Source organism: Geotrypetes seraphini, chromosome 8 (genome assembly GCF_902459505.1).
Source record: "Geotrypetes seraphini chromosome 8, aGeoSer1.1, whole genome shotgun sequence".
NCBI classification, from domain to species: domain Eukaryota; kingdom Metazoa; phylum Chordata; class Amphibia; order Gymnophiona; family Dermophiidae; genus Geotrypetes; species Geotrypetes seraphini.
In genome coordinates, this window is record NC_047091.1 from 165,920,973 (window position 1) to 165,940,978 (window position 20,006).

At 42.0% G+C, this 20,006-nt stretch overlaps 1 protein-coding gene and 1 long non-coding RNA gene across 5 annotated transcripts in view; one reads left to right on the forward strand and one right to left on the reverse strand.

Moving 5' to 3' along the window:
* Positions 1–707: 707 nt before the first annotated feature.
* LOC117364613 lies at positions 708–6,301 on the reverse strand. Its single transcript, XR_004540282.1, has 3 exons — positions 5,443–6,301; positions 3,955–4,070; positions 708–1,537 (listed from the first exon to the last, which is right to left on the reverse strand). It is a non-coding gene; the product is annotated as an uncharacterized LOC117364613 (long non-coding RNA).
* Positions 6,302–6,413: 112 nt separating this feature from the next.
* Positions 6,414–20,006, forward strand: part of UBE3B (ubiquitin protein ligase E3B) — a 122,174-nt gene continuing 108,581 nt past the window's right edge. The window contains exons 1-4 of one of the 4 annotated variants that reach the window (XM_033955671.1): positions 6,414–6,520; positions 6,953–7,122; positions 10,883–11,003; positions 18,345–18,404. In XM_033955671.1, the coding sequence (XP_033811562.1) occupies positions 6,500–6,520; positions 6,953–7,122; positions 10,883–11,003; positions 18,345–18,404 (372 nt within the window). In that variant the 5' untranslated portion in view covers positions 6,414–6,499. Of the gene's footprint in view, positions 6,521–6,543; positions 6,841–6,952; positions 7,123–10,882; positions 11,004–18,344; positions 18,405–20,006 lie in introns of those variants that run through there. The other 3 variants (XM_033955672.1, XM_033955673.1, XM_033955674.1) reach the window with 3 other exon arrangements.

The following is a 20,006-nucleotide window of genomic DNA, read 5'->3' on the forward strand; positions in this document are numbered from 1 at the left end:
ACTAGGCCACTACATTTGATGGAGTGTAAAGGGCTAGTATAGACCAGTGGCCAGCTTGTTTCTAGTCAGCAGCCCACTCCCATAAATTGGTTATTGAAAGCTGCTATACTACTAATGACTGGGTAGTCACTTCAGAGTGGTTTACATGAGCTTCTACGAGCTACAGTCAAACCTCGGTTTGCAAGATGAGCAAAACACTCGAGCAAATCGTGCCTTGCAAATCGAGCGTTGACTCGATTTGTGAGCTCCCCTCCCCCCCCCCTGCAAACTGGCATCACCCGCCAAAACACAAGCCCTTACTCAATCTGGTACCGGCACACAGCACTAACCCACAGGAGGTGCCGAGAATCTCGGCGAGAGCGGGAGCCAGAAGGCCTTGAGCATGTGTAGATGCTCAAGGCCCAGGCAAGAGGCAGGATCTTCAGGCACCGGCACGTCCTGTGGGTTGGTGCTGTGTACCGGTGCCAGATCGGGGTAAGGGCTTGTGTTGGGGGGGGGGGGATCTTTTTGGGATGTGGGGTGAGGTGGAGCAGTGCCAGTGGCCTCGGGAGGGGGGGGAGGGGGACCAATCAAGTGAGTTTCACTTACTTGCTTTGATATACGAGCACTTTGGTTTACGAGCATGCTTCTGGAACTAATTATGCTTGTAAACCAAGGTTCCACTGTACTATAATGATGTTACAATGCATGAGCTACAATATATAATAATAATAATAATAACTTTATTCTTGTATACCGCATTACCATGGAAGTTCTATGCGGTTAACAGGAGAAGAGACTGTACAATTACAGCGAAGATACAATTTCGTTAATGTTACATTAACATTTTAGACTATGCATTTTTCAATCAAGTTAAATTTACATTTTAGATGATACATTTACGGAGAAGTTAATTTTTAGTAGCTTTAGTAGAGTCAGGATTTTTCTGTGATAGTTATCCATAGCTTCATTTATGGTTTTACAAAAAATCCAATTGGCAGAAACTTCAGTAGAACTAGGTTGGATCCATGTCAGAATAAACCAGCCAAGTGACTGAAAAATAAACCAGTTGGAGTGCTGAGACGCATTAATATATTTGAAATGCACATCTAGTTGTGTTTGATGTAGTAAAAATACTACCCTAATTATAAAGTATCTTATCAGAAGATTCAATGGCTGGTGATAGAAAGATGAGATTTTAAACAAAATTTGCCACAATGAGTCACTGAGCCGGTCAAGTTTAAAAGCCACTGTGAAAATATGTTGCTCATTTATAAGAGAGGTCAGCATTCATGCCATTGTTATGTTTAAAAAAAAATATCTTAGTGTAAAAATCAAATTCAAATGTAGTTAAGCAGTTCCATTTTATAAGATTTGACACCACTGGTCCTTGTAGGAAAGATAGATAACCCCCAGCATGAAATTCAAATGTTTGTCTAGATATGATGGGTAGCGGAAACCGGTGACACAGTCATGCTGTGTCGCAGGACATAAGCATGGCTCTGGGAAATGGTGTCAAAAACATAATTGCCTCTGCAGTGGCCACCACCACCGATTCCTGCAAGTAAAACAAAGGTTGACTTCAGCTTTTTGTCCCAATACATGTACCTATGGCCTTTAAAAAAATACACATTTCTAAAGGAGATATATAAAACTTGAGGTTTGACAGTTCTGATGTCCACACTTACCTGAATCCCGCAAAGCTAAAATGCTGAGGGTGTGCAGCATTACTCTATAAAACAGTCACATTTGTAAAAATCATAACACATCACAGTAAGTTTATTGTGTGCATGATATGAATCTGCCACAGCAAGGAAGGTCCAAGTTAGAGAATGACATAGGGACAAATTTTTCCCTGTCCCCGCAGAAACTCAATTTCCTCATCCCATCCCTGCGAGTTTTGTTGCTGTCCTTGTCCCATTCCTGCAAGCTCTGCCTTAACCGTACAAGCTTCGAACACTTATGATTTTAAAGTGTTTGAGGCTTGTGCAGATGAGGACAGAGCTTGCAGGAATGGGGGCAGGGACAGAAAAAGAACACAGGGAAGGGGGAAAATGTGTCCCCATGTCATTCTCTAGGTCCAAGTACGGGCTCTGTACTGTATTGTTTAGTGGAAATTTCTATACCACTACTAATGACGAGAGTCAGTTCTGAGTGGTTTCCATGAACTTCAGTAGTGGTGTTACAATACACGAGTTAAATATATGTGAATCTTACCTATTAATACCATGCATATACACATACTAAACAACTAACCAACCAAAGGAAGCTCGGCACGGTTAACAATAATAAAAATATGCTAAAATTGCAAAGAGGTTAATTTTCAAAATGTTTAGCAAATACCAAAGTTTTTAAAGATTTACGGAAGGATTGGAAAGGACTGGGACATCTCAAAATTAAAGAAAGTTCATTCCATAATTGGGAAAATTTAAAAGCCAAAGAAAGACTGAAATTCTTGACTCCTTTAATTCCTTTTCTTGAAGGGAGGGAAAGTTTAAATTGTTGAGTGCCTCTTGCATATGAGAATCTGTAAATGTTCCATAGAAGAGGAACAAGAGGAATAAAAATATCATATAAAATTTTGAAAATAATGCATATACATTTAAACTGAATTCTGAGATGAACCGGGAGCCAATGGAGGCTCAAAAGCAAAGGAGTCACATGGTCAAATTTGCTTTTTCCATAAATCAATTTTGCAGCGGTATTCTGAATCAATTGTAGCCTTTGGAGGCAGATTTTTATGATGCCAAGATAAATAGCATTACAGTAATCTAGCCGAGATAGTATAATTGATTGGACCAAGACATAAAAATGATGTTGATGGAAAAGATATCCAACCTTCCTCAGCCTTTCTTAACCAGAGTTTATTTGATCCTTAAAGGTAAGGGAAGAGTCGAAAAGTATTCCTAAAATCTTGGAGAACTCAATTTGCAGGGAGGCCCCAGAATCCAGAAGTACAATGGAAGGAAGATAGTCCAGTTTTGGACCTAACCACATACTATAATTATTGTTTCTGTATTGTCATATACTCATCTTTCTTTGTATTATTTGTGAGTTCACCCTTTCGTGTTCCAAGTGGGGGGTAGCCTGTTTCCTCCATGTTGCTATTCCCCCTAAATGTTTATTTATTTGCTAAAGTATTCTATGAAGAGTATCATCTTGAATTCCTTTCTTGAACTTATTGGTATCCTTTTCTAGTTTTAATTTCTTCAGAAAGGAGTTCCACCACATTGGGGCGATCACTGAGAACATTCTTTTCCTGACGCTTTTGTATTTGATATCTCTTAAAGAGGGTATTTCCAGTAGGTATTCTTGGCTCAAGTGTAGGGCACATATTGGTTTATGGTTGTCTAATCTAGTTGCTAGATATTGCGGTTCTGACAGATAAATGATTTTGTGTGTCAGCAACATGATCTTGAATTTCACCCTGCTTTCAATTGGGAGCCAGGAAAATCTTCAACTTATGCACAACAGTAGCATGCATCCCACTCTCACCCCACCCCCCCTTTTAAGAACTAATCTTCCATTTTCTCAATTCCTCCACTATAGACACATTTGTGACTCCTCCCAAGGCTATCTGAGAACCTCTGAAAGATTGTATAAAAACTTTTGGCTAGGGGTTATCCCAAGAAAATAGTGGATAGGATTCGTAAAAGAGCCCTCTACAAATCCAGGGAGGTTCTATTGACTGAATCAGTGAACAGCAATTCCATCCAGTTATACCCTATGAGATGAAATATTTCTCTAGTTTGCAATCTTTATCTCAGAGTATTAGAAGACATTTTGAGATTTTATTGATTCATCAGTGTTTTCAGAATGTACACTGTATGTTTTCAATTTTATATATTGTGAAATGAGTGATCTTTTATGAGATTTATAGACTCAGCTGCAAACTTAAAAGAAATCACCGTCTACTGTCCTATCAGGGTATGGGGTAAAGATTTGGATCAATTAATTGTGACTTCTAGTACTTACCTAGAATTCAGGGAGCATTTAAAAACATCTATTTGCTAAGTACTTGGGTAACTAATTTTCTTCGTTCAACTGTATATTTTATTCTTTAGCAACTCTCCAGACCGGCATAGAAATAGCTAAGAAGAAAAAAAAAAAAATTTAAATTAAATCAGGTTGGGCAGACTGGATGGACCATTCAGGTCTTTATCTGCCGTCATCTACTATGTTACTATGTTATAGGTTAATCTTACAAGTGGGTATATACCGCATGATCAGCAGGTGGAGACTGAAACAAAACTCTGGAATAGTACATAATAGGTACCTTTCCCTATTCCTATCAGTCTTCTTTCAGTATCCAGCAGGTGTGAGTGAGCTGTACCCATCTCCCTTGGTAGGGCTATTGGAATTTGTTTAGGGATCCTGGTTCCCCGTTTTTGTGCCAGATTGAGCTTGGGTGGGCCCTGTTTTGGGGTCCGTCTGACCTCGGGGATGTCACATCCGGCGGGTCTCCTGCTGGGTCCCTCCCCCCTATTCCTCCACCTCAACATTTTTGTAGAGGTACCTCAGCAGTAAGCCTTGTCCCTAGTTCAGGCAAGGCATACTGCTTTGAGACCCAGTGGAATCTGTTCTGTAAAAAAAAAAATTCTGAGGTAGTGCAGGTCTGAAAGGTAGTTTTCCCTTTAAATTTGCTGTATTTTACTGTGTTTTTCAACTAACCGGCACTTTTATTCTAGCTAGGTCGCATATGGAGCAATGAGCACTTTACAAGGGAAAAAGTACTCATTGTGCTCCAGATACGAGGCACTCTTGGCCAGCCTGTGCAAGTAGTGTACAGGCCGGTGTGATGGAGGAACCTCATCGACAGCGGGTGCCAGCGTCTAGGGCTCCCCGCCGCTAGTGCCCACGAGTCGGCAGGGAGCAGTGGGGAAGCCCTGGAGGGGTTGTTTTAGCGGGAACTTCGCCATTTTTGACAGCAGGTTGCAGATCTGACCTGAGGTTGCAGACAGACCTTCACTAATAAAATGTGAAGACCAAAATTGAACTGAACCCCTCCCCCCCAAAAAAAAAAAATTAAACTTGGCAAATATTACAACAGTAGAGAAATAAAAACAGAAGTGCACTTTTTTGTATTGAACATAATTGGTGGAATAGCCATAAGGGGTCCTGGGTTCAGACTGACCCCCCCCCCCAATTAGCTAACTCCTTTGTTATAGCTAGTGGGGATCACAAAGACCTGCCAGCTAAAGACCATCTCTTTATCCTTCTCCTCTGGTCAGGTAGCTAGCGGCAATGTCCTTATGTTGCCACTGGCTGCAGAGCTTGGAGAGATCTGGCTGCAGATCAGGTATTTATATTTTGGCATTGGGCTTGGAGAAAATTTGGTGCCTGCACCCGTTACCCCCCCAATCAGCTATGTGGCACTGAACACAATACAAAGAGATCTGCAATGCACATATCCCAAAGCTAACCTATTCCACTTAAATTAAAAATAAAATATCTTTTCCCTACCTTTGTCTAAATATTTTATTTTTCTATCATGTTCGTTCCAGTTTGACTCTTCTTCCTTTCTGTGTCTTCTGCTAATTCTCTTTCCAGCTATTTATTTGGCTTTTCTCATCTCTCCTGTCTTATTTCATTTTCTCATGACACCTGCCTCTGATATACTGATAGTTCCCTTTGGTTCTTTCCTTTCCATCAACTCAAACTTCACCCTTATTTACTTATTCAATTTTCCATACCATTCTCCTAGGGGAGCTCAGAACAGTTTACATGTATTTATTCAGGTACTCAAGCATTTTTCCCTATCTTCCCAGTGGGTTCACAAACTATTTAATGTGGCTCGCTCAGGGTCATGGGAACAATGTGGGGTTGAACCCACAACTACAGGGTGTTGAGGCTGTAGTTATAACCCCTGCACCACACTCTTTTTTACTTTTCAAAATTTCCATCTCCTCTCATGCCCTAGCTCTCCCATGTCACATCTCCCAGCCTCCTATTTCCTGCTACTTTTCATATACTCTTCATGACATTTCTTACCTCTGTACTCACTATTCTCTTCTCACTCACCTCCTTACCACCCCTCCCACATGATTGCACCATTTTCTAATCTCTCCCTCCCTTCATAGCCTAATATCTCCCTGTCCCTTTACCATCTGCCTGGCCCAACTCTCTTTCCTTCCTCCATGGTCCAACATATCTCCTCTTCCTCCTCATCCAGCACTGCTTCCCCCTCTCTTTCCCACTGTTCTTCCCTATTCCCTATTATCCAACAATTCTCCCTTTTTCTTCCCTCCTTCCCCAGGACCAGCATTTCTCTTGCTTCCTGACTCAACTCCCACCCAGCATCTCTCTCCTATCCCGCCACCCCTACGTCCAATATTTCTCCTTTTCTTCTCTCTAGCACTGTCCGACGTCCCTCTTCCCTCACCTTCCGGTCTAAGATAACCATATCCTGTGGCAGCGACTCCGATTGGCTGCCTCGAAGCGTTTTCTCTACCACTTCCCGGCCCCTTTGACGTAGCAGAGAGAACGCTCGGAGGCAGCCAATCGGAGTCGCTGTCAGGAAATGGTTGTCGTAGGCCGGAAGGTGAGGGGGAAGGGGAAAGAGACGTTGGGGTCTGCTAGGGCAAAGAATGGAGATGCCGGGCTATGGGGCTGAGGGCAATTGTCCTGTTTGCCTTCCTCCCCTAACACCGGCTCTGCAAATAGGGCACACGTTTGGAGCCTAAAATTAGCAACAGCGGGGTTTAAAAAAAAAATATATATATATATTGTACTCTTCATTATCACATGGATCACTTTAGTAATTTGAACCATACAGTCTAAATTGATTTCACTTATAAGTTCGAGTCCCAAAGGTGTTTAAAAGTGCATTCTGTGAGTGAAAAAAAGAGCTCTGTTTGGAATGTGAGCAATATATATATATATCAAACTATGGCTTGTAGTTTTAGATCCTATTCTCTTTGCCTACAAGAGCAGTTAAATATTTGCTGTTTTCTGTGTAATTTTTAATTTTCAGGTTACAAAAATGTTCAGTGCAACCCAGGTATCAAAAGCCCAGTTCCTTGACAAAGCTCGTCAAGCTCGTGAAGAGAGGAAGGAGCTGAAAGAGAGAGAACGAGCAGCCATTCAGATCCAGGCTTTGATTAGGCGCTTTCTTAGCAGATGTCAGCTTCAGATAGCGATCAGGTGGGTCTCATTTCATTCTTTTGAAACAAATTATCCCTTAAGTATGCACAGAGTTGGCAGACTTTGGCTGATTTTGAATTTGTATCCCAAAAGCAATGGAGTGTTTATGCTCTACATATTAAAATAGGTGTTGCAATTCCTATAATGCATTAGGATGGGGTTTTTAGAAACCAGGCACAGCCTAAAGTCCCCTCTGCATATCAATACTATCAATGTTAAACAAACAAACCCCCACAGGGAACAATCATAAACAAAGAAAGTGGTATAATAGTTTCAATATAAATCTTTTAGTGTAAAAGTTTTAAAAGTCTGCTAGAATTCACAAATCAGAATATAAAAGTATAAAAAGTCTCTTGGAATTTATAAATCAGACCCAACCCTGTCTGTGTTTCTTAAAAGCCTGCCTCAGGGGTACGTGTGTCATCCAATAGGAGGTGATCTTGAAAATATACTGGTATAAGGCTATGTAGCAGCACAAACCTGTAAGTCATTTTGCTAACGATCCATTTATACAAAATCCATGTGGACACGTAACAAAAATAGATGCTTGTGAAAGTGCAATGAGAAAAACTATTTATTTATTTATTTGAAAACAATTAATATCCAGGACATCAAAGCAGTGTACAATATACAAGAGTGGGGGAGAGAAAACAAACAAACATAGAACACGAAATGGAAGTTAATCTTAAAAAAACAAAAAAAACAAACCCCCACACAGGAGGTAGTAAGAGCAATGACATCAAAAGTTTTACTGGCGTTCTTTATTGTGAATATAAGCTATACTGCACACATTGGGCGTCAAGATTGACAACTTGCACACAAAGGCCCGGATTCTCTAAACGGTGCCGATATTTTAGGCGCTGGTAAACACCCAAGCTCAGTGAAAAACACTATTTAAATAACTTTTTAAAACAAATTTCAAGGTGCCTTTTGGTGCCTAAAAAAATCTGTGTCAGAATCATGCCTAATGCCACTATAGACATGGCTATTGCCGGAAGTGGTGTTAGGCATCAAAAAGTACCTATATAAATGCAGGCCTTGAAAAAAGAGAAAATTATCGAAGTGAAAACCTAATCTTTCTTTCTTTCTTGTAGATGTGTCTAGTGGTCCTGAACCGTAGAGTCTTGTATTTGAACCTTCAAGTTGCTTACAGAAAATTGTCAATTATGTTCTCAGCTCCACCTTCTACACATTTTTGCATTTGTTTTTATAGCAGCTGTTTGTATGTTTTAATGTTTATTGCTAATGTTTGTTACAGAGCAAAACAGAATTGTACCTTTGGGAATTCCTCCCTTCTCCAGTTATGTCTTTCAATACAGTGCTGCTTGACTGCTTTTGTACAAACTAAGGGGGCAGGAGCAGCTCCCTGGGAAGGAGGTGGAGTTGAGAACATGATTGACAGTTTTCTGTAAGCAAGTTGCAGGTTCAAATACAAGGCTAGACACATCTACCAGAAAGAAAGATTAGGTTTTTACCTCGATAATTTTCTATGTGACTTTGATAATAATAGGTGCATTTTTGGAAATTGTTAGAGTGCCCTGTTATAAAACTATCCACATGATGTGTATGTAAATTATGTGCATTCAGCTTGTATAAGCATAACTGTACCCAGGTTGTATGAAGACCTTTCTAGGGATGGGATTGTGGAGGGTTTTGCATTTATGAAGGGTGATTGGACAACTGGGCGTTTGCATTTATACATCTCTTGCACATGTAAATGTATAGCATACTGGCACTTATGCACACTTACCTGCAAGAGTGCCAGCAGGGCATCTAAGCCCTACTCCATAACAGCATGCAGAAATGCAAGGAGGTGTATATATGGTTAGGCCATGAGTAAATGGAAACCCTGCCCAACACAGTCGCATCCTCTGTTGGTTGTTTTTTTTTTTTGTAAATGCTTTATTGAATATTCAAAAATACAGCTACAAAAAAAAACAGCTTCAACATATGAGCATACAAGTAACTTAGTCCCTCCCTCCCATCCCCACCTGTTATCAAATTGTGGTACAGTACATAACAGCAGTAAACTACAGGGTACACAATTAAAATCTTCTATTGTTAGCTGTCCAAATATCATAGGAATTTCAAATCTTATGATCAGGGAGCAGTGTCTGCCGTCTATAGCAATCAGTTTACACATTAATTGTATATAATCCAGCCTTCGAAGCAGACAAAGCAGCCCTGGTAATTTAGGTGATCACCAGCAAGTGGCCAGTCCCAAACGTGCAACAGTAAATACAAATATTGCTAGTCGATGTTCCTGAGTCGAGAAGTTAGGTACAGCCACATTCAGAAGACAACACTATGTCAGCAAAGGGCAATGTTTGCCAGTGATTTTTACTAAACGTTGACCCACCATATTCCAAAATTCTTTCACTAAGGGGCAAGTTCACCATATATGCCAAAAGTCTCCCAAGTGGCCACACTCTCCAACAAAGCCCGGAGGAGTGACCATATATATGCAGTAAACGCTGTGGAGTCAGGTATCATCTATAATATAGCTTATACCCACTATGTTGTTAACAAGTTTCAGTTTATCTCGGCCCTCACTTAAACTGTTCATGAGTACTGCACTGAAAACAGCCCACCCATTTTTGGTCTCAAGTTAATTATATATGTATATACTTAGATATAAACTTATCCAAGTATAAAATGAGATAACAGTACCCCATCCCCTAAAAAAAGGGAACTATTAATTCAAGTATAAATTGGGGAGGGGAATTCCTTTTCTCCCCTTCACATTCCCTCCTCCCTCCCTCCCCCCATGTCATATGTAGCATTTTTGCCTTTACTTTCCTCCCACAGCTGATGCTATGGGAATGAGTCTATGCGGTTCACTCAATGGCAATCCTGGATCACCAGCGCAGCGTGGGTAACTCTTCCAGCTAATGCGGACTGCATTGTGGTCAGCTGGTGCAGAGGCCTTGAGCATCTGTACGTACTCAAGACATGCCAACTCCTGTCCATGCTGAAACAGGACGTTTCTGCCAGGTATGCTGACCTGAATTATCCACTGTTGGAAACAGGAGACTAGGCTGGATGGAGCCAGTACGGCTGTTCTTAAGGAGTGGGAGCTGGCAGGCAATGAACACATGCAGGGAGAGTGTGGTGCAGTGGTTAAAGCTGGAGTCTCAGCACCCTGGGGTTGTGGGTTCAAACTCACACTGCTGCTTGTGACCCTGGGCAAGTTACTTAATCCCTCCATTGCCCCAGGTACTTTAGATAGATTGTGAGCCCGTCGGAACAGACAGGGAAGAATGCTTGAGTACCTGAATAAATTCATGTAAAACCGTTCTGTGCTCTCCTGGGAGAATGATAAAGAAAATTGAATAAATAAATGAATGAATGCAGATGCTCGTCAGCTGATGCAGAGGTTTTGAGCTCAAGGCCTGTCAGCTCTGACCCCTGAACATAACAGCAGCCAAACTGGGTCAGACCAATGGTCCAACAGTGATGCAGTCAGTGTTGGCTAAGAGAGTTACCTACCCCAAACCCCTGAGTGAGGGACTCTGCTTCTCCTTCCACAGCATCAGCCACAAGAGGAGAATAAAGGACACCACGAGGACTTCAATGTAAGCAGAGAAGCAATCTTTCACTCTTTTTTTTTTTTGGGGGGGGAGGGTTTATATATGGTATGAAAAATCTTCTAAGCATTTTATAAGCATCATAAAGAGACGTTGTAATTTAGCCCTTGCCAGATTCTGCTGTCAGTGTTGAAGCTATTCAGTTTATGATTGCTTGTTCTGTTTATGTTCAGGAGGGAGGTAGATGACTTTGTCGACCTGGGTGAATCTGGTTCTTCCAAAAGAACAGCACTTTCTGTCTTCAAAATCTCCAGAAGGCTGCTGTTTATATTTAACATTCAGCAGGACAGACGGGTAAGCAATCATGTGGTCTCTAGGATAACTGGAACCCTATATGAAAACTGAAATTGGCGCTGCCTCCTTAAAAAGTGGCAGCACCGGCACAGCATCCTTTCTCTGGTAGTGGTGGAGGGTCTAGCGGTGTCTCTCAAACTGTGGGCCACGGCTCAGTGGTGTGCCCCAAAGAGATTCCGGGTATGCCACGAGAGATTCCAGAATTTTACTTTATTTTTAAAAATTCTCTTCATAAGTATACATTAGACTAGATGACATGTACATCACATACGCAAGAATTTCAATGTTATGAGCGTCTGTGTGCATAAGGATGCAATCGCCAGACAAGCTTCGTTCTTTGATTGGTCCTTGAAAACTTAACAGCAAGTATTTTTATTTTTATGCAGTAGTTATCCTAACTTGAGCAACAAAGCAATCAAGGCTTTGTTATTGTTGCTTGTCTTTGCGAACTTGGATTTTCAGCCCTGACAGAAATTAAGTCGAAAAAAAGAGAACAACTGCAAATGGTGGATGAGGAAATGCATGTTTGCCTGTCGATTATCGAGCCGTGTTTTGAATTAATTTGCACTCAAAAACAAGCACATCCATCGCATTGATTAGCAATTCTATTCTATCTACTTTAGTTTCACCAGTATTAAAATTACCCATACATAGCTTAATGAACTTTAAATAAATAAACTCAATTTTTTGTTGGTTTTGCAATTATATAATTTCAATTATACCCCCCCCCCCCATCCCTTTTTGAAGGCACGTTAGGGTTTTTTTTAATCACCGGCCGTGGCAGTAAAAGCTCCAATGCTCATAGAATTCCTATGAGCACTGGAACTTTTACAGCCACGGCTGGCTATTTAAAAAAAACCCTATCGTGGGTAAATCCTAATGCAGCTTCATAAAAGGGGGGGAATAATGTGCCACAAAAAAAACATTTGCTCTGTTTAGTGTGCTGGAGTTAAAATAAAGTTTGAGAGACACTGATCTAGCACTACATCTGACTTTTACTTATCTGCTTATATCTTCTACCTAGCACCATCAGCGTTCCCATTCCTTCTGCCCATATGGAGGGTGATTGTATAATAGGGGAGCTAGGTTAAGTGAACAGGAGGGGGCCGTTTTTGCTTGTATTTTATAAAGAAAAATAAGAGCCTTTATAAAATGCTAGTGCATGGTGTGCAGAGATTGCACTTGCATTGTGCCCACAGACTTTATTCCTGTTGAGAGCAGGTATAAATATCCGGATGATTACTGAAGTTTGTGTATAAATTAAGGCATTTCATAATCAACATGTACTGCCCAGACCATGCCCCTACAATATGTACAATAAAGGTGTACATATGCATGCCTTTGTTCTTCTTAACACAAGTCTATAACCTGGCCTAGAGTGATGGGCATCAAAATTGGCAGGTAAGCACATAAGCACACTAGGTACTATTCTGTAAGTGAATGGAAACAAGGGAATGTATATACCATGTTTCCCAGAAAATAAGACAGGATCTTATATTAATTTGTACTCCCCAAAACACACTAGGGCTTATTTTCGGTGAAACATGGGTACCTCACCAACCCTTCCTCCTGAAATTGGCGCTGCCTCCTCCAAAGCCTTATGCTTGACTACCGATGTCCAGCTGCTTGCTGAGTTCCTCCTCATGTAGACTGTTATCATCACAGCTGCACCGGCTTGAGCTGCCCTTGGACATGGCCATTCTGGCGTTGTGCCCGTGCAGGGCCACATGCTCGGCCACGGCAGCAAAGTTCTTGAGTACCAGGCCTTGGATTGCCGGAGCCTGCTGTCCGCAGAGGGGTCTCCGCCGCCCATTGACGGTGCTCTCACTTTCTGCTCCACCTCCGCCACCCACTGCTGGTGCTCTCGCTTTCTGCTCCCCGCTGGAACATGACGAGCAAGTTGGGGGCTACCGTGGCTCTTTTTGGCGCTGCCCAAGTAGCCCTCGCTACTACTGCCGCCGCTGCTTTTTGATGTCGAGCTGGGGCTGACGGCAGTCACTATCGGCTTCTGGCTTGTCTGCAGCCAGTCTCTCCACCTCATTCATCCTCACCCGAGCTGTGCCTTCCAGCTGTCTGCACAAGTAATTGGGCCCCTGCCACTGTTTTTGGAGGTGGGGTGGAGGACAGGAAGGGAAAGATGATTGGTAGCACTAGTGTCATGGATCTTACCTAGGGCTTATTTTTGGGGTAGGGCTTATATTGGGACCTACCCCGAAAATCATGCTAGGGCTTATTTTTTGGGAAACACGGTAGTACTGGGGAAATTCTATAAATAGCATCTAAAGTTAGGTGCTAATTACATGCCCAAATTTCAGCACAAAAACACATTACAACAGACGTAAGGCACTGAAACAAGGCTGTAATGGCAGATCAGCACAGAGTGTAACTAGAGAATGGCACAGGGTCAAAGTTTGGCTCCATCCCCACCCCATCCCCGCGGACTCTGTCCTCATTTACACAAGCCTTGAACACTTATGATTTTATATTTAAATCTTTTTTATTAAAGTATAAAAAGGGACAATATTTGTACGACTATTTATAAATCACAGATAGTCTTCCATTTCTATCTGGTTTCAGTACAACCTTCCCAAAGATTCAGTTGCTGATGTTTTTACATCAACTGGGAAGGTAATTGGATTTTCTTTCAGACATGGGTGTAGAAGAGAACCTAAACCATGTAGTGGATGAACAGGAAAATAAGTGTCTATTAAATAGAAATGTTCCTTGATACAATCAATGAAGGATGAATCTGTTTCAGTAAGATGCTTGAGCAGCTGAGCACATAATGGAAGGATGTTGGAGATGGCAAACAAGACACAAATGATGTCATTTAACAGTAGTTCATTGAAATCCAAAAGCAGTTTTTTTAAATCATTGAATTCAGTCGTCAATTGTCTAAGATGTGTTAGGTTTTTATATATTGATACTAGTCTCAGGTTTTTAGAGAATGCCACAAGGACAAAGTCTGACTCTGTCCCTGTGTCATTCTCTGTAATGCACACCCAGTTATAGGATAGTGCCTAAGTGTATCTGTGCCAAACTGCAAAGGGGGCGTTCCCATGGGAGGGGTCTGGGCAGGTCAGGGGCATTTTGGAAAATTCCATGCAGAATTATAGAATGCCATAGATGTATGGCCAACTTGCATGCCAAGATTTTAATCTGGTTTCAGTTGGTATAAGTCCTGTGACACCAATTTGGGTGCAGGATTTGGCAACCAACAGTATAATATGAGGGGCACCCTTATAGAACAGCACTGGGCTTAATTTACTGAGTCCATCCCTGCATGACTCCATCTTGCCCACGTAATTCTATAAGTTCCACGCTTCCCATGTATGCCTGCCTGGTATGAATGGTCTACAATTTGGATTTATGCTAGTACTCTGTAATGACATCTTGGTGAACAGGTGCTGTTACAGAACTGGTACTCAGCACGTACCAAGTTATAGAATTGCCCCTTTTATGCACATAAAGTTCCACATATGCACAAAAATAACTACAAAATTATTCCCTTGATATGGTAGGACTTTGCATGTTCAAAAATCAGAACTGCACAAAATGTGTGTGTCCATATAGGCATACAGAATATGAATGCAGCTGATTAGATCCTTCTGGGTCTGGATTAGAGAATGACACGGTGGCGGTTTACCCGCGGCTACCGCGTTTAGCCGCGGGTAACCCACCAAAAATGGGGAATGAAAATTAGCAGCCTCTGCGGGGACAGGGACAAGGCCATCACCGCCCCGTGGAGCGGTGAATGATCTTGTCACCGCAGTGAGGCATAAAGGATCGTGCGGTACCCGCAGCCCCCACCCGCCCACCCGCACGCCGGCTCGATCGTTTAACCAGCTTCCTCTCTCCACCTCACCTTAGTTTGCCGGCTTTCTTTTTCGGCGACCGGAACGCTTTCAAAAGAGCCGCGCATGCGCGGCTGCTCAGTATTCAATCTTCTGCTCTGACCCAACCGGAAACAGGAAGTTGCAGCAGAGCAGAAGATTGAATTTTGAGCAGCCGTACATGCGCGGCTCTTTGAAAGCGTGCCGGTCACCGAAAAAGAAAGCCGTCAAACTGAGAGCTGGAGAGAGGAAGCTGGTTAAACGATCGAGCCGGCGTGCGGGTGGGGGCTGCGGGGACCGCGTGTTCCGGCTCACACAAGGAAGGAGGGGGTGAAAGGGAAAAGTTTCTCTTCCTTGGAAATGTGGAAGGCAGAGTGGGGAGAAGACGCTGGAAGGGAAGAAGACAGATGCCAGACTATGGGGGAGCGGAGGGAAGAAGATGGGTGCTAGACCAATTGTGGGAGGGGGTGAAGGGAGAGGCACAGTAACAGCAAATGGAAGACGCAGAGAGAAAACACACAGTGGATGGAAGGAATTGAATGAGAAGATGTGGAAAGCAGAAACCAGACAACAAAGGTAGGAAAAAAAAAATTCTATTTATTTATTTATTTTTTGCTTTAGGATAAAGTAGTATATTAGTTGTGTTGATAAAAATTTATAAACAAAGCCCTGCCAGCTGAACATCTCTTTCTCTAGTTCAGCAGCAGGAAATTTGATTTATAAGAAAGGAATAAGCTAAATATTGCAGTACTAAGGCTTATATGGATGCTGCGGGGACGGTGACGGGGCGGTGAATGGGATGGCAGTGGCGGTGACGGGGCGGTGAAGGGAACGGCGGTGACGGGGCGGTACAGAGGATGGTGGGCCGGAGACGGTGCAGTGACGGGGACAGATTTTTTCCCCGTGTCATTCTCTAGTCTGGATGTTCACTCTTGCAACCCAGTGGCTATAATTTGAGGCCATTTGTGTGTGGATGAAAGAATTAATGCAAATTGTTAGTACAGTTCCTTTGCTCTGGCTGTTGCGGTACAAGTAAGGCAGTGATCCTGTAACCTGAGGGCTTCGGATGAGACAGTTGCACCAGCAGTTAGGTGGAAAGCTTGATTTCTTTCTTTCCTTTATCTGATGCTCCAGTATACAGAAAGATTTATGTCTTCCGTGCCAGATGTTGGTAAAGATGCTTAGATATCTAAGCATCATAGTCTGTGAGAAAGTAATGGGTTATACTTATTCCCCTGCATTCTGCATCATCTTCAGGTCATTGCTGTGTCTAGCTGTGCCTTAGAAGCATCACTATTGAAAGATATCTGGATGAGTTTTCCAGATATCTTTAAGCAGAATTTCAGCTTCACCTTCTATCTGAGGCGATCATTTTTTTTTTTTTTTACATATTTTTATTGAAAGTGAAAAAGGTCACAACCAGATACAATACAAAGTCTACATCAGAAATGTAAAAACGTCCAAATACAAGATATAGACATCAAGAACAACATCATCAACCCTGTCTAGTATGCATTAGCTGTCCCAGAGTTTCCTGATAGTACAAGACCACCTAAATGAGACTAGCTAGAAATATGGGCCTAAACCTAACTGGAAAACACATTCATTTAAATTACGAAAGCCATTTATGTAGTCCTACTTAAATGGATAAAGATAAAACTTATCATTACATTACATTACATTAGTGATTTCTATTCCGCCATTACCTTGCGGTTCAAGGCGGATTACATTCCAACTAAAAAAACAGGAATTACATACAAATTAAAAGGAGTTGAATAAGCGATGACATTGAATTTTTTAAGGTAATAAACATTGGATAAAGAGTTACCAAAGGGAATTGGAGGTCTTTAGGAGGTAAGAATATGGTGAGATTATGGGTTTTAGAGAGCATTTGATAGGTAAAAGTGTTGTTAAGAGTAAGAGGTTTTAAGAGTGGGTGTGGTTAGGACTGTTTCAGGGCTTTCTTGAAGAGTATAGTTTTTATTTGTTTTCTGAAAATCTTGTAGTCTGGGGTGGTTAACAGTAGGTTGGAGATTTGGTTATCCATTCTTGCAGCTTGAGTGGCTAGGAGGCCGTCGTATTGTTTTGACCGTTTTACTTCCATGATCGGGGGAGGTGTGAAAGGGGAGTGCGTTTTTCTATGTCTGGTTGAGGTTGCTTGGATGAGGCGATTGTTTAGGTAGGCTGGGCTGTTTCCATTTAGGGTTTTGAATATCATGCAGTAGAATTTAAATAGTATTCTTTCTTGGATTGGTAGCCAGTGTGAGTTGATGTAGGCTTCTGTGATATGATCATGTTTCCTCAGTGAGTAGATGAGTCTCAGAGCAGTATTTTGGATTGTTTGTAGTTGCTTGGTCATCGTGGCAGGGCAGGGGAGGTAGAGGATGTTGCAGTAGTCTAGCAATCCTAGGATTAGGGATTGCACTATGAGCTGGAATTGTGATCTTTCAAAGAATTTCCGGACTTGTCTCAGGTTTCTCATTATTGCAAAGGATTTCTGTATGGTTTTATTTATTTGCAGTTGCATAGTGCAGCATCTGTCTATTGTCACTCCTAGTAGTTTTATGGTGGTTTGGATTGGGTAGTTGATTGAGTTAAGTTCTAAATTGGTTATGGTTGGGACTTTGTCATTTTCGAGGAGGATGAATTTGGTTTTATCTGGGTTGAGTTTTAGTTTGTGTTCTTTCATCCAGGTTGTAACTGTTTCTATTGTTTGGTGTATTATGTTTGTCATGGTGGTCTTTGGCTGGTCATATGGTATGATGATGGTGATGTCATCCGCATAACTATAGGTGGTAATGCCTATGTTATCCAGGTATGCCCCGAGAGAGGCAGTGTATAGGTTGAAGAGAGTAGGGATAATGGGGATCCCTGTGGTACGCCGCAAGGGTTTGACCAGGGATCTGATTTTTCTTTGTTTGATTTTACTCTGTAGGTTCTGGATTTTAGGAAGCCTTCAAACCAAGAATATACTGTATCTGAGATACCTATTGCATCCAAGATTTGGAGAAGGATGTTATGATCAACTAGGTCGAATGCTGCAGTTAGGTCCAGTTGTATGAGAAGCATTTTTTTTCCTGTGCTGAGGTGTTGTCTGGCTGTGTCCATAAGGGAGCCCAGGAGTGTCTCTGTGCTGAAGTTAGTTCTGAATCCTGATTGCATGGGGTGGAGTAGATTATGGTCATCTAGATAGTTTGTGAGGAGTTTGGCTACTAGGCCTTCTGTAATTTTGACATATAGCGGTATAGAGGCAATGGGTCTGAAGTTGGATGGTTGGTCTGTTGGTCCTTTTGGGTCTTTTTGAATTGGGGTGATGATAATTTCGCTGAAGTCAGTAGGGAAAAAGCCATCTTTGAGTGTTGTTTGTATCCATTGCAGAAGTAGAGTACGGAATTTTATACTGGAGGTGGTAAGGAGATATGCTGGACAGTGGTTGAGGACACAGGAGGCGTGGCTGTATTTTTTGTAGAGTTGCTGAATTGATTTTATATTTTTTCTCTCTCTACAGAGGTTTGAAAAGTTATGCCGCTGCATCCTTAACAGTATGGATTATGATCATGAGCCCAAGGTCAGTATATGTGTTCTTAAGACATTAACCCCTCAATATTCAGAACGAGTTAGCCAGTCGGCAAGGCCACAGACTGGTTAACCTGTTTTTTGCAGCTTGTTTTTCAGTGGGAGATAACTGGTTATCTCAATTGAAAATTACCGATTAGTGCAGACATGCTGAATGGCAATCATAGGAGTGTTCTGATGATCGGTCCAATATAGACCCTGATTTTCAGTAGTAACCAGCCAAGGTTAGTGCACAGATAGGGACCTCATAAATAGCAGTCCCATCTTTATGCTAGCTGATGGCTGGTTAACACTGAATATCAACATCCAGATGTTCAAAGCTGGTTACTGTAAATGGCCTGGTATTGAAAATTGGGGATCAGTTCCGGTGGTGGGCTTTAAGTACGCGGCTGGCTGAATATCAGCCCCGAAAAGCCAGTTTTGTATAGGCCACCTAGGATGGAAAAGAGACATCCAAGACTGGACGTGCATTGTTTGCACTGTATTTCTCAAAAAGCTCACTGAATTCAGAGCCTTCTATAAAATGCATATGTGGCTGCGGGGGAAAAATTTATATGCTTAGTGGCACTTACAGTGGGGCCAGCTGTTTTATTGAAAATAACATATTGAAAATAGCAACAGCATTACTCGAGGCTTTGCATGTGTAAGTATGGGTTTTGCAAAACTGCATATACAAAAGCAGCCAATTAGGAGCCAAGCTCCAAAACTTAACTTTATGCCATTTGAGATGGTTTTAAACACCAGAGAGATGAGTACAGTACCCCCCACCCCCAGTCCTCTAGACTTCAGGTACAAACAAGCAGTTTGCTGATGGTTACGAGTGCAGCAGAGCAGGAGTAAAATGACAACAGGGACAGTTTTTAAACTATATTCGGCTAATATTCAGCTGGTGGCAAACATAAAATGCTTACCACCATCAAATGTATTTCTGGATGTTCAGTTCTGAGCCATGTCTGGGCACTGGCATTGAATATCCAGTTCTAAGTTGGCTACTAAGTGCCATATTCAGCCCTTGCCTGCATAAGCTGAATTGCTTAAAGATAGAACTGCTATTTATGAGGCCCAATTTAAGCAGTTATATTATGCAGTTAAGGGCTGAATCTTGACCTTTCTTGTCATCAACAGCAGATGAATTCAGAGATGTGTGGATTATGTTCATCTACCAGCAGGTGGAGATAGAGAGCGTTAAACTGAGCTCTGACATATAGGATGGTACGCTCCTTAGAGAATACTGGCTTGCTGTCTCCAGCAGGTGGATGGATGATCTCTCCCATGTTCCTGGTTTCAGCTTCTGGACTGCTCCTATTCTGGGTTGCCCAGTTCATTTGAACCTGGAGGCATCTAGGCTTTTTGCCTGCCTATTGTTGGGGGTACACCTGGTGGTATCAGGTCCTTCCCCTCTCCTGCCGCTTCCTCTGTTCTCCCTTATAAAGTTGACTAAAAAGAAAAGAGAGAGCATGTTTATGTTTATTAAAAACTTTATATACCATATATTCTGCTGCAGAGGCTGTTATATGATGGTGTTGCATTCATCATTGATGTCACTTTTAGGTGTGTTAGCCTGTTCAGTAAGTCTGCCAGGAAAGGTAGGGCC